Source organism: Tyto alba, unplaced genomic scaffold, assembly GCF_018691265.1.
Source record: "Tyto alba isolate M040663 unplaced genomic scaffold, T.alba_DEE_v4.0 Super-Scaffold_6, whole genome shotgun sequence".
NCBI classification, from domain to species: Eukaryota; Metazoa; Chordata; class Aves; order Strigiformes; family Tytonidae; genus Tyto; species Tyto alba.
Window position 1 is genome coordinate 43,558,857 of NW_024881327.1, and position 14,801 is coordinate 43,573,657.

The window sequence follows — 14,801 nt, forward strand, 5'->3', positions numbered from 1 at the left end:
CAGAGTGTTAGGGGCTTGGACTACTCGGAGCAATCCACCCAGGTTTACCTAGGCACCTAGCTTTCTCCAACAAGATAGAAACCTCTGAAAAATCCAGAGGGCAATCTAGTCTTCCCAGCTTCGGTGCTTACCCTTTGCTATGGGTTGTACTGGGAGTAGCATTTGAGGGGGACAACAATGTGGTTGTTGTTGAGACAACAGCAATTGTTAGGTGCCTCCATTTACACACATTTTCAGGATGGTACTTTCAGAGTCACATTCATTGTGTAAACTGGAGCAATTTGCTGGTAGGAAACATATGAAGTTCGACAAAGGCAAATACAAAACAAAATCTTTCATCTGGGATGGAATAACTCCAGCAACTGTATGAATGGGGCTGACTAACTAGAATGCAGCTTTGCAAGAAAGATCTGTGGTTCCTTGTTGAACTCCCAAGGCCAGAGCAGTATGCCTTTGCATCAAAGAAAACCAGCCGCATACACGGGGAAGAGTGTAGCCAACAGGTCCAGGGAAGTGATCCTCCCTCTCTATTTTGGAGTTTCGAGACTGCATCTGGAATAGGTTCTCCATTTTTGGGCTCCTCAGTACAAGAAAGGCATTGACATAACATAGGGAGCGCAGTGGAGGGGCAGCTAGGGTCAGAGCTGGGGCACAAGAGACACAAAGAGAGTCGGAGGGGACTGGGCTTGTTTAGCCTTAACAAGGCTCAGGGGAGATCTCATTGCTGTCTAAAACCAGCTGTGCATGAAGCTGGAGTCAGACTCTTCTCAAAAGTGTGGGCTGGAGGTAGAGTCAACACCACCAGCTGGAACACAGGAAACTCCAATGGCTTACAAGGAAACAGATGTTTATGATGAGGGTGGTTGAACACTGGAACAGGCCATCCAGACTGTGGGATCTTCATCCTTTGAGAGATTTGGGACTGGAGGGAACATTGTCCTGAACTATGTGCTCTACTTGGCCTTGTTTGGAGGGAGGAGGTTGGATTAGATGACTTTGGGAGTCACTTCCTACCTATATGTTTGTATTATTCCCTTCTCTTTGGCATTCTAGGTCAAATAACTCTCAGTAGCCACATAGCCTGACCCTTAGCACAGTAGATGATCGGAAGAGCATAGGCAAATGAGATGGGGAAAGTGTGAGACGAGATGAAGTTCTTTCCTTTCAAATAAACATGCTCTTATTCCTAGGTAAGAAAGAAGGGGAAAGACTGTAAAAACATGCAACTTCTAAGTCAGAGAGCTATATTCTAATGCAACTCCTGGGCAGTATCCATCTGTGTCTATTAAACACTGGAACTGTGTCTCCCAGAATGATACCTAATTGCCAACTGAGATGAATTGTTTTTATCCTTTCTGTCTAACCCAGGTTATTTAAGACTGCCTGTTCAAATCTGGCAACATATATAGGTCTCTGTTCTGTTTGCTGCATATGTGCATGCCGGCTGACCAGTAGATTTAATCAAAAACATACACATCTGCACAGCTGAGATTAGAAATTGGCTCTGGAGCAGTAAAGTGTTTTTCCTTCATGAAAGTTAACTATAAGATATCGAGATGTATCAGTATAGTGTGGTCTTAATGTATAGTAAAGGAGTGAAATTTATTATTCAGTCATTGGAAGTGGATGGTAGTTTAAACTGAAAGTTTGAAGTTACATTGCGATAGGTTTGTTTGTTTCCATAAGAACAGCTCCTGGTGTTTATATGAATATCTTTTCATGTTTAATACTTATTTCATTGACAGCGTTGTGGTGAGGGGTGATGTATAAGAGGGAGGATTTGATTTTTTATTTACTCCTAAAATTTATTCTGTTAATATGGGGCCCCATATTTACTTCCAATATGCTTGAGACAATCCCGTGACTTGTATGGTATCTGGTACGTTCTGCTAATGAAATAAAAATGTGAACAATGTCGAGATTTTGGAGAGAATAGCAGAGAGGGTGTTTTCCTCCTTTCTTGGTTGAAATGCAGTTTTTCCTGCCAATATATCTTTTTCAATATTTTGTTCCCATTTCTGAATTTCTCTGGTTTGGTAGTTCCTCCATTTCCCTCTTAAAGCCATCTGTAAGCACATACATATTTTTATTCCTATCTTATTGGTACTGATGTGAAATGTAGAGAAACTGTGATAACATTTGTGTTACAGCCTCAAGAAATACTGCAAAATCTTCTAAGTGGTGGTAAGACCAATGTTTAGTTTGGATTTTGCTTTAGATGGGGTCAGTCCCGGGGTCTTCAGAATATGGTCAGTTTGCAAAGTTCCTGATGACTGAGAACAGCACTGGTACCCTGAGACTAATCTTGGTCTGATGCTTTTAGAGCTCTGTGTAGCTATCTGTCTTAGAAGGAAAAATAACGATATCACCTGGATTTTCTTTTTTAGTATCAACCATGATTCATAGCTGAACCTCTAGAAATATTCTTGCCGAGAGAAAAAGCTCCTAAAATCTTCCTAGCTGCCTTCTCTCTCTGCAAACACACTGCCAGGATCCAAGCTTTCCAACTTCTTGTTTTCACTAATAGGTTAAAAAAAAAAATAAATCCCCTGGATTAATTACAAACTTTTCATGAGGATTAAATGTTAGTAAAAATGGAAGAAAAGGGATTATTAGAAATGTTTGTGCATATGTTTCATTTACTTTCTTATCAATTTTTCAACTTTTCATTAAAATGTACTGAAAAAGAGCCAAAATTACATTCTTGGGAACAAACATAGAAAACAGTAACCCTTGCCCCCCTAAATTTTACCAATGAAGAAAATAAGCAAAAGAACATTCTTGGTTTTGATGACGTGCAGCCTTTTCTGTCTTGGTTTTGATGACATGCAGCCTTTTCTCTCTCATATATATGAGAATATGTACAGAATTGCCTGAGGTTAAGTAATCACAGCATTCAACTGGGAAGATACCAAGACTTGTTCCTTCAGTGACACATCCAAGTGCTCTAACAACTGATCCACAAAGCCAGTGTCTCTGTCCCAACAAATATTTTCTATCTATGTGCATAAGGTGAAACAGTCCCAGAAGGAATACCCTCTTCCCCTAAATCCCTTATGGGCCTTAGGAGTCGTGCTGGTAAATCTTCTGATGTAAAATTTCAGCAATACATTTCAGTTATGGCAAAATGATGCTTTTCAATAAAAAAAAAAAAAATGTTTTATACATCCTCTTTCAAAAAGCCCAATCAACACCCATCCCAAGTACACCTGGAGAAGACTAGCGCAATGAGTGCCAGGCGTGTGCATTTACTAAAACCCTACCTCAATATAAAATGGGTACTTTACAACTGCAAAAATCTAAGCCCTGATGGAGAGAGGTTTATTATCTACAGTGCTGCTAGAATCAGTCACAGCAGTACTGTATGCTTCTGAATATAAAAGCTCTATTCTTCAGTGAAGTCCTTTTTCTATTAATGAGATTCACCCTAATGGGACCAAAAATTACTTTAAAAGACATTTCCTTTCTGCTTTTCAAGGGTTTTTTTCCAGTCCATTTGGACTAGATATCAAAGATAAGGGGAAATATTTCAATAGCAAGAGCTTTTATAATTAAGCTTTGTAGCCTATATAATGGAGATATGACCAAATTCAAGTGAAAAATAATTACTGTTTTTCCAGCGCTTGCTTTTGCTGCTCTGCCTCCCTTTCTTCTCCCCCTTCCATTTTCCCCTTCAAAACGACATAATCAGTTGTGTCTTGTGTATGAAAGACTTGCTGAACATAGCTCTTTCCCCCAGATTTGTATTTTCCCCTGTGGTCTAGGAGAGAAGAGCTGTTCAACGTTTAACTATAGCCAAATCTCCATTAAGGAGAGTGCCTACAGTTCTCAAAAGGAGGTAGGTGCTTCCTGAAGGGTAAGGACTTTAACAACTCACTTCATAGTGCCAGCTACCACTTTAGATACGGGAACAGAAAAATTCAAAATACAGTGTGAGATGCATCTGAGAGACATTGTAGATGATGCTAAGATGGGGATGATGTTTATTGTTTTCCAGTCTTCAGGAACCTCTCCCAATCATTGGAGCCTTTCAAAGCTCCCTGTGCTTCAGCAACTTCGAATGTAGCCCATCTGGTTGCATGAACCTGTGTGTATTTGAAGATGTACACACACACACGTGTGTGTATATGTGTAAACACACACACATCTACAGCTTTGGAAAATGCTACTTATTCTTCACGATTAACAGAATCATTAAGTACATTGATCTCCATAAGAAGTGCTCTACAGAACTGGGAGAGGAATAGTGGTGCTTGAAGTTGATGCCTCAACTGGCAGTAAGAGTATCTTGAGAACATTATAGGAAGGCCTTTGGCTGCAAGAACACCAGGAACCCGTTGAGTATTTGAGATTGCAGGGGACAACTGGTGTGAAGTGAGATTCCCCAGAGTAATGTTTTGAGAGTTCACTATTACAGTTTCCTCAGAAATTTTTATGCAGCCTTATAATAGAACTCAGTTTCATAATAGACCAAAAGGCATACCTATAACATTTTTAATGCAGAGAAGTGTTTACCTGTTACACAAGATGATGAGGTCCTGACCAATCCCATATGACTGATAATTTTAGCCACCACAACTGCCTTTCTTTCCTTCTCCCTGTCCACTAATTGCCATCCATGTAATTTCTCTTTGAGCTTACTGCAGTTTTTACTGTTGACAAATTAATGGCTGGAAACTAGAAACTGTTTGACCCAGTTCTTCAACACAGATACGCAGTCAATTGTTGTGCATCCATTATCCTGTTTGGGAAGCATTGTTTTATATTTCTGCTCTGTGATGTCTTCAAGAAGGAAATATTTGCAGGTTTATTGGAGGTCTGCAAAAAAGCTTCGTGAATTAGATTAGTCTGTGAATGCCCAAGCAAAAAAGATCTGTGTATGCCTGTTCTTTCTTTGAAATACTAATGTTTGTAGAGAAGTTGGTGAGAAAGAGTGAAGCATGTCCAATTCTGCTATGCAATCCAACTCCCTTTTTTTTCTTCCAAGACACACAAAATGTCCCTATTTTATGGTCAACATAAAACCTGGTTAGGGAATGTTCCCCTGCTGTGACAAGATTTGGCACTACACCTCCCCCAGTGCTGTTCTATATTCAAACTGCTGATTTAGAGCATACTGGAAGAGTATCTGATTTAGTTCCTGCTATACCAGAGTGCATAGTTTTAAATTAAACCATTTGAATAGGTAAAGATATTAATATGATGATCATCCCACAAAACTTCTCAACATTAAATTTTGCTCTTTTTAGGTGTAGAAACTGTACAAAGAGTACATTAAATGATCACTTTTGCTGAAGAATTGGCAATATCCAACATTGACTCTTGCAGGAAGTCTAAAGGACTCTTCTGTTTTCACTTTAAACGGAGACAAAAAAGTAGTATCCTTAACAAATAGTATTAGGTTCCTTTATGTCAAACTTAGGTACCTAACAAAGCTTCTGTTCCTGTCAGTGTAAGTTCAGCCTGTGCCAAGAGATTCACTGGATATATTAAAGACATTCGTTATTAATTAATTACTTGTTCATAACAGTACCAGCGTATTTTGCAGAAGTTGAACAATGTATGTGTATCTTAGCTCTGCAAGATAGGTACAAATAACACTAGAAAAAATAGCTATTAAAGAAAGGACTGTCTGTGAAGATGTTCAGTACTGTTTCTCCTCTCCCTCTGCATGTTCACACCTCTCTCAGTATATTGCAGGAATACTAAATTTGCTTAATACGTGCCAGTTTTTTTTAGAATTCTTGGGCTGGCAGCACAAGTTACTGCTCTGAAACATTTTTGAACAGAGCATTCCCATATTGGGTTTGTGGGTGTGGTGGGGGTTTTGTTAGTGACGGGAGGGGGCTACAGCGGTGGTCCCTGTGAGAAACCTCTCAAAGTGCCCCTGGCTCCAAGTCGGACCCACCTTTGGCCAGGGCTGAACCAATCAGCAATGGTGGCTGCACCTCTGTGATAATGTATTTAAGAAGGGGAACCTGGGAGAAGGAGTTGCAAGGGAGACACCTCTGCAAACACTGAGGTCAGTGGAAGAAAGAAGGGGGAGAAAGTGTGCTGGAGCAGACACTCCCCTGCAGCCCATGGTGAGAGGGCAGACTGCACCCCTGCCACCAATGGAGGTCACTGGTGGAGCAGATGCCAACATGCAGCCCATGGAGGACCCCACACTGAAGCAGGTGGCTGCACCAGAAGAAGACCAGAACTCTGAGGGAAGTCTGTGCTGGGGCAGTTCTTATTGGGAGGATTGCAACACGTGGGAGGGACCCACACTGGAGCAGTTCAGGAAGAGCCACAGCTTGTGGGCAGGACTCATGTTGGAATAAGTTCATGGAGGACTGTCTTTGATGAGAGGGACAATATGCTGGATCAATGAAAGAGTCCAAAAAGTCCTCCCCCAGCGAAGGAAGGAGCAACAGAAACAATGTGTGAGGGACTGACTGCAACACCCATCCTCTGCCCCCTGTACTGCTGTCAGGGAGGAGGTAGAGAAATCCAGAGCAGAGCTGAGCCTGGGAAGAAAGGAGGGATGGGGAAAGGTATTTTTAGGATGTAGTTGTATTTCTCACTATCCTGCTCTGTTTGATTGTTAAGTGGTGGTGGTGTTGTTTAAATTAAATCGATGTTCTTTTTTTTTCCCCTAGTGAGTCTGTCTTTTGCCTGTGACTGTAATGGTTGAATCACCCCTTCCTGTCCTTGTCTCTATTCCTCAGACTTTTGTTTTATTTTCTCCTTCCCATTTCTGGGTGGGGGGGAAGGAGAGAGCAAGCAGCTGTGTGGTGCTCAGTTGTCCTCTGGGCTCAAACCATGACAATTCCTCATGAAAATTTGGCCTGCCACACTACTGAAGCGGCAATTATTTTTTGTTTCCAGCAGGTTATAGATGGATGAGAGTTGTTCCTGTGAAGGAAGAGGTAATGATCAGCTTGCTTATCCTACCTGGCATTTCTCTAAATAAGAAGACTGAAGAATTGAGCTGTAATTGGTATCCCCTATAGAGCTGGCGTAGTCAGCACCTTTGAGATGTTCATTTATAGAGATCTGGTAGATTTAGATATATACAGGTTGCCAAAAAGTGCAACAGGGCAGGATTTTCAGGCTGGTCATCAACATCAGTCAGAACTTTTGTAGCTGTTTCTTTGCAGGCATCATTATTATGATATATAACCACCCTTGAACTTGCCTCCACTACAGTGAATGCCCTAGAGAAAAGCCAACTATTTCCTTTTACAATCAGATTATATCATTTCAGGCTTGCCCAGTTGCAGTGTGAGCCAGTTGTTCTCCATCCAGTTGCTCTGAACACATTTTTCTCTTAAGGTGCTAACTCTGCTCATTCCCTCTTCAGCATGTCTCATGTTACTAGCTGCTCCAGTTGGTAACTAGCTCACTTTAAGATCCTAACCTCTTAATAGTCACTCCACATCCTAAAGTACCTAATATGTTGCTGGTACTACACAAATAATATTATAGCTTCAGTTGTGATATTCCAAATGATTTATGAGCTGACCACAACACAGAGGAGATGAAATTGTAATACATGCTTTCCATTAGCCCCACCAGGGTTGCTTTAGATGGCCTTTGATTGTGTCCTGAGATTGTGATCCGTGTAGCAGATATTTCTCGGGAGCCATCCTTAACATTCCCACCTTCCCTTATGTCAGTTCTTATAGAGACTAGTTGCTGTTTTGAAATGCATCTGTGTGACAGCTTGACAGGGACTCTTCAAGAGAAACTAAACAAATTCTAGAGCAAACTGTGAATGCTTACTCTGAAAAGTAATATACTGTTCTGGGATGCATGTACATTCATGTATAGATGTGTTCCATTGATGTGCATTCATGTGATTCAGTTCCACAGAGAAACTGATTTGCTAGCTCTTGTTAATTTTCAGTGATTCACTAGTGATTAGATTCACTAATAACTAACATTTGTGAGGAGTGATTTGTGGTGCAACTTCCAGGGAATATCAACAGGATTAAATTGCTAGCAGGAAGGCATTTTGTTTTACCCTCATCTTAATTACCCTGGGTTGATTCTTTAGAAATTGTTTTTATCACTATGAGAGTAAAAGGACTATATTTCACTCTGCAGCTCTTCCACTCTTGAGTTATCAGGTCTTTCATATCATCCAAAATAAAAATCATAACCCTTGACAGTCCACTTTGTGTGTTTTTTGAATGCCATCTGAGAAGCAACATCTCATTCACAACTGGGACCAGGAGCTAGAGTAATTTCAGTATCAGCCAAACATATCTAATTACACATGAATAATGTGAATTCTAAAACCAAGAAAAAGAGATGAGCTAGTTACTTAATCTGAAAAATGTTGAGGGTGTAACTGCAGTGCTGTGAATCTCTGAATACTGCCCCGAGGTTGGCAGTACTGCCACAGAGAATATTTCTCTTCAAACCACATGTAGGCATGCAGGTTTATGTGATTGGTATCACTAGGAGTTTGGTGCTCCTCTGTGCTCTGCAATCTTGTCTCCAGTGTAGCTAAGAACCTTCATCTAGGCATCCACATTACAGGTTTTTAATGGAAATGATTTGACCTTAGTGGGGATGGCTCTTAGGTTTGCATTGTTAAGGTTTTTGCTGGAGTGAGTCCAGCAGTCTTTAGACTTGAGTCCGCATAGCCAAATCCTCTGTGTACAGTGGGAGTTCAGTCTACTGGAGGTGATTGAAGAGGTGTAGGTCCTGGGCATGCTTGGCCTCTCAGTGCATAGCTGCTATGTGCTTAAATGAAGAGTTTTCATTTCTTACTCAGCCCAAAGGAGGTTTCTTCCTTCAAGGTCAGTTTAGAGTGCTGAGGAATATGAGTTGTCTTGATTTCTGACCATATGCAGGCTTATAGAATTAAAAACCAGTGTGTCTCATCTCTCTCACCTCTTGCTGCAAAAATTTCCCGTGGCAAGTCAGATGCTGTGAGTCTAGAAATTTCTTCATGAGGGGCATTTTGACTTTTTATTTTCCTTTTTTAATACAAGAGAAACGGAAAGGAAAATAAAAGCTAGAATTAAAATTAAGATCAGTTGCTGTAGCTGAAAGAGATGGCACAATTGTAATGTGTTAGAAGATTGCCTTGTTTTAAAGAAAGTGCTGATTAAGATCAAATTTATCTTGAGGTTACATTTTGATTGGACCTAAACTGAGGGGAGGGTGGTTATATTTCAGACACAGTGCAAATGATGCATGTTAATATCCTGTGTTTATTGCCACTTGAAATTACAGCATAACGTTGAATTGCTGCCAAATCTACAGTTAAGACTCCAAAGTAATCACTATGATTATTCCAAGTCTTCATGGTAATAGCGGAAGAAGAAGTATGATATGAAAGCTACTGTAGCCTAAGCTGTCAGAGTCTTTTTATCCTTTAGGGCTCAGACTGTCATTCTACCCAGTAGAGGGAATGGTTAGACATACACATTGGCCAATCAATCCTGAAAGGGATATTAAATAAATGGACTTAATTATGTTTTTCATGTTTTGTTTTCAGACTTATTTGGCTTTTATATTAACTCCTGTCTCACTAACTTTTCCTGAAATGAGGAAAAGCATAGCTTTTCTTTATTTTTGGAATGCTTTTATTCATATGTTGTCAAGGTGTAGTATTTTTCATTTTTATTAGAAATCTTTTTGGGTTTCCTCCCTGTTCATCTATAACATATTCTATTTTTACTCATTTTCTCTACAATCCAGTGGATAGTTTATCTCCTTGAAATATTCTTTTACCTCTGCTTAACTATTGGAAGTTGTAGATTTGTATCTGATCTGAATGTATACACGTGTTATTGTGGTTTATTTAGCTGATGGGAGATTAAGTAGCGAGGTCAGGGATAAACAGAGTAATATAAAGTCACAATTTACTAAAAAATATTAGAAGAGTCTCACAGGAGGGAGAAATACTCTGTAAAATGTTGTTTAAAAGAAGATTAAGTGAAATTTAGTTGTGATTAAAATCTATTCTGGTTTTTGGATACACAATTATTCAAGTAGTTGTTTATGTTGAGTTAAAACCCTCAGCAATCACTGTTAGTCATCTCTCCAGATAGTATGTCCCAGTTGCATCCCTTCATCAGTTGCTAACAGGAAGGTTTTGCTATTTGTTTCACTTACAAAGTAAATAAAACTTGCTATGGAAGACATTTAATGTGGGTACAATATTTACTCTGGAATATTTTCCTTAATAAGTAGTGTTAGCCAGCAGGCAAGTCTGAGTACCCAGTGCATTAGCTGTGGGAAGCAAATCCGTATGCCTGGCACATAATGATCAGTATAAGCATTGAACTATAAATCAGAACACTGAGTTAAATTAAAAAATATTTCATTAAATGAATTATGATGTGTATGTGAATAAAAGTATAGTTAGGGACTCTGTCATATATGCTTAGATGTCTACAATCTTTAAGCTACTCTTTTTCTGATAGATTTAACTCTGAATGATACATAATATTTTTGAAAGACAGCATTAGCAAATATCACAGTGTGTTTGCATTTCATTATAGCTAGTATTTTTATGACTTCAGATTCTTGAATGATGTTCTCTGAAAGCTGCTCTTGGGTCTTCATTATGAAACTTAGACATGCCTATACTCAAGGCTCATTAACAGTGAAAACCACTCCCAAATTTGTAAACCTCATTCCTTTATGATTTTGAAGCCAATATTTTAGTATTTTTATAAATGTAAGATATATTAGGACAGAAAAACAACGCAAGACAATAGTGCTGTAGTCCAGAGATTACCGTTCTGTACAAGTGCAGTTCAAGCCTTTTCTGGAGTATATGCCATACTGATTTCTTGCCTTAGTTGTATAAATTTAAAAAAAAAATATTAACAGGAGAGAATGAGATAGTGATACTTACAGAACACGTTATTTGGACTAGAAGACTGTATTAAGCTTTCTGTGTAGAATTACTACTGGACTACTTCTATTGATACAGAATGGAAGGACTTGTACACTGCAAGCTAAACATGGATCTCACGACCAGCCTCGTGCATGTGTTAAAATGCGAGGATGTGCCTGGGCACAAGCTTCATCAGGAATTGTAGAGCTCAGATTGTAGCCTTGCTTGTGGAGTTTACTTTAGCAGAGAACCAAGTCCTTTCTGTGATCTGGTCAGGAACCAACATCAATGAGCACTGTATAGCTCACTCAGCACACAGATAGTTTGAATTCATTTATTTCCAAGAAAAACTAGATATTTTGAGCCTGAACCGCTGATGGTAGCGTGGCAAGGAAAGTACAAATCTCTGTGCTGGGCATAAAAGCTTCTCCACTCCCCTGTGCGATGGAAGCAAAGCGACAGGGCAGTACATGACGACCACATTCCATTTCAGGCTGGTGCCGTGACCTCTGCAGGAAACTGCCAAATGAGTGTGTTACAAGCATCTTTGAATGCTAGATCTAGGCCACCAGCAGCATACTGAGAGAATATGTAGTAATAAATTAAACAAATACTGTTTGAAGAGTTTACCAAGAGACAAGAAGCTATTGGATACAGTAGGAATAAGATATGGCGTTTGTGAAGATGTCATTTACAGAGGCTTTCCAATAAAAATGACAGAGTTTCCTACTATTGCGTAAAGTATATAACTAAAAAACTACAAGATCATAGCAAGGTTATAAACTATTATCTTTCTGATCTTACTGTCCTAGTCACACAGCTAATAGAAGTACCTTTGACTTAATATATACTTTAGTATGGGGTTTCAGTGGTGGACCATGGACCCTGAAGTATGTGCGTTCTCTCTCTTTTTTTTGATAAGGTACTTCAATATGTGCCCCATTTCAGGTACGTGGAAGTTAAGCAGAAATGAGTATCACTTTGTTTGTGCTTCAAGTACAAGTGCACATGCTTAAGTAACCTGTCAGATTAGAGCATCAACAAATGTTGTATTTATAGTTTTTTCCCCCAAGACCAATTGCAGTAAAAGCTCAGTCCAGCTGTCATATTTGTGTAACTCATTTGAAATTTCAAATTTTTAACTTTGGCTTTACTCTAAAAAAGTGACTACATAAAAATTGTACTGCTTTGTCTAATACATTTCCTTCTCTGTATCCACATGATTATAATTCTGTTTGCATAACTCATTGCCATTTATCTCTGTAAGCAATTTACTGTCACTGTATGAGAGTGATCAGCATTCAGTGGTGTCTTCTCCATCATTTGCTGAATATCCTAAATACATTCTGAATTCGGGATTATTTTTTTTTAATTGTTATTGAATCGTGAGCCAAATAGAGCCCAGCTGGACTTTGAAAATCAGTGTTTTGTTTGTAGGCTACCAGTTGATAACGGGACCTCTTTGATCTGGAAAGACAATAAAAATGGATCCTCACACTGGCTTTTTTTGGAACCACAGTATAGCACACTGTCCAACTGCAAAAGATGAAGAAGTTGAAAAGAGTGAAAGTCTGATTAAATTATGTGGGGAGAGTTTCTTTGTTGCCAAAAACCTGACTGAAGCTCACACAAGGAGACAGCTGAAGCTATTACTACATTTGAGTCAAGATATTATTTGGACCTGAGAAGGAAAGGCAAAGAATTGATTTTTCTGCATCAAAATGATTTGCCATTTTATCCAAAATATGTCAGCAGGAGAATGGTGAAGCAATGGAAAGATGTTATAAACTAGTTCTTTCTCCTGGATCATTCCTCTGATATAACTATAGCAGTGATTATTTTTACATTTAGTATTTATAAAGGCAGCCCCACTATATAAAGTGATGTATTTATATGGACACGTTAAAATGAGTCATTACTAGTATTAATTCTTTTTTGCTTAGTCTGGAGATTTTCTCATGTGGCCTCATGAACCTTGCACAAGGACCAAAATCTAAGGCAGTATTTTTGAGAAGAGATGAAAAGTGTGATCATTTTGGTGTGATTTACAAGAGAAGTTATGGAATTTAACATTCACAGACTTGGTCAGGGAAGATTAATAGACCTTGTAGTCCTTATCTCTTAGAAGCTTTTGAGTTTCTTGTCCACCGAATTTTAGTAGACAAGGTATGTACAAAATCTGACGTTTACATGAGAAAAATAAAGCTGTATTGTCTGTTATAGAGAAAAACAGTCTTCTGAATATATGTTGTTGGTTTTGTCTTTTAGATCATTCTTGTAAGTTCTTCCCATAACGACCGTGAACAAAGCCTTTTCATAAGCACAGATGAAGGAGCCACTTTCCAGAAACAACCCATTAATTTCTTTGTGGAAACTCTCCTTTTTCACCCCAAAGAAGAAGATAAAGTACTTGCTTATAGCAAGGAAGGAAAGGTAAATCTTGAAGATACTGCATTTCGTTGAAATTTAGGAATTACTTTGTTAAGGAGATACAAAACAGTTCTGATATGTTCGGATTAGTGTTGGGTTTTATGAAATACCAGTTGCTCAAAAGAGAATCATATTCTGGTTTTGAGATTTCTTTAAATATTTATTGTCTTCATGTCCAATTCTGTTTTTACAGTAAATTCAATCCTGCCATTTTCAGTTTATATGGATATTGGTAATATTTATCCTCCTGAGCAATATAGTAAAATAGTACCTCTGAATTGTGCTCCTCCCTAGAAAGCGACCATAAGCAATTGCTCTGTAATTTATAGTGTAGTAGAAAATTAATGTAGCTTTAATAGTGCCTCCAAAGGCTGTTCATGGGATGTAAAATAAAGTAATATAAAATAAACTGCACAGTCATACAGCAGAAGAGGGAATCAATGAATTTACAGTGAATCTGTAGAAATGTAGAATAATTATCTCTCTTATCATGTATTTATACCACTTTCAGATTCAAGAGTTGTAGCATGTTTGTAAATTTTGACCATCTTTTAGATTTCTTCTGATCAAACTATAAAGTCATTTTTCTGGATGGGTTAGGCTAAGCACTGATGAGTGTGCATGCAGTCTTTAAGTGTGTAGTTCATCTCTTTTTCATGGTGCTGAAACTGCAGCTGTAAAGTCACTGTGATTCTGGTTCTGGTATCAGTCTTGGCTCACTTCCATTGTTTATCCTTGTTTTAAACTGAAATTAGTAAACTCTAGTCCATTGTAATCCTTGTCATACTTTGCAGAAGGTGTATATTTAGTTTGTGAGATTAGTCAGAGAAAGTTGCTCATGCTGCAGCCAAATACTGCACTGATTTCAGTGATGTATCAAGTCATCCTTTGGGATGTTTTCTAGGATATATAAATTGATAGCTGATCCCAAAACAATTCACATTTACAGATATGTGCAAGTAAGGATAGAACTAGAATAAAAAACATAACAAACCAAACTCAGTAACAAATTACATTAAATATTTTAGAGTAGCAGCCTCAATTTGAAATCCTAACACAATTACAAATACGTTGAATGCATGTTATGTAAACAAAATACTTCAGGAATGCCTTATGTTATGAAAATCTCTTTTTTTCAGTCTGACTTGTGTTTATGATGATTGATATAATTCCTGAATTCTGTATGGTTACAGAATGTCAGAACCTTTAATTGTAAGAGTCCAAAGAAGCGTATTAGAGGTTGACGAGCCCACAACAAGTGAGAGAGTAGAAATATTTTCCAGGAGAGAGAAGGAGGTAGAAGCACAAAGTGAAGCATTTGTTTTGTGTTTTGATGAATTATACGTGATAGGGTGATTTCATTCTATCCTTGGATAATCTTCCAGAAGGATTGATGCTGTTATTTGCCACACCTATAATGTGACTGGACAAAAAAACTACAAAATATTCAGTAAAGACTAGCTCTGCAAGAGTAGCATGAAGGATTAGGTAATCTAATGGACTTTTATCAGGTTTTTAATATGAC

The 14,801-nt window shown here is 38.4% G+C and overlaps 1 protein-coding gene across 5 annotated transcripts in view; it reads left to right on the forward strand.

The window, feature by feature from the left end:
* The window catches only part of SORCS2 (sortilin related VPS10 domain containing receptor 2), a 564,009-nt gene that overhangs the window by 434,047 nt on the left and 115,161 nt on the right, over positions 1-14,801 (forward strand). For all 5 annotated transcript variants that reach the window (XM_042807690.1, XM_042807689.1, XM_042807691.1 and 2 more), the window contains exon 4: positions 13,115-13,279. In XM_042807690.1, coding sequence (XP_042663624.1) covers positions 13,115-13,279 — 165 coding nt within the window. The remainder of the gene's footprint in view (positions 1-13,114; positions 13,280-14,801) is intronic.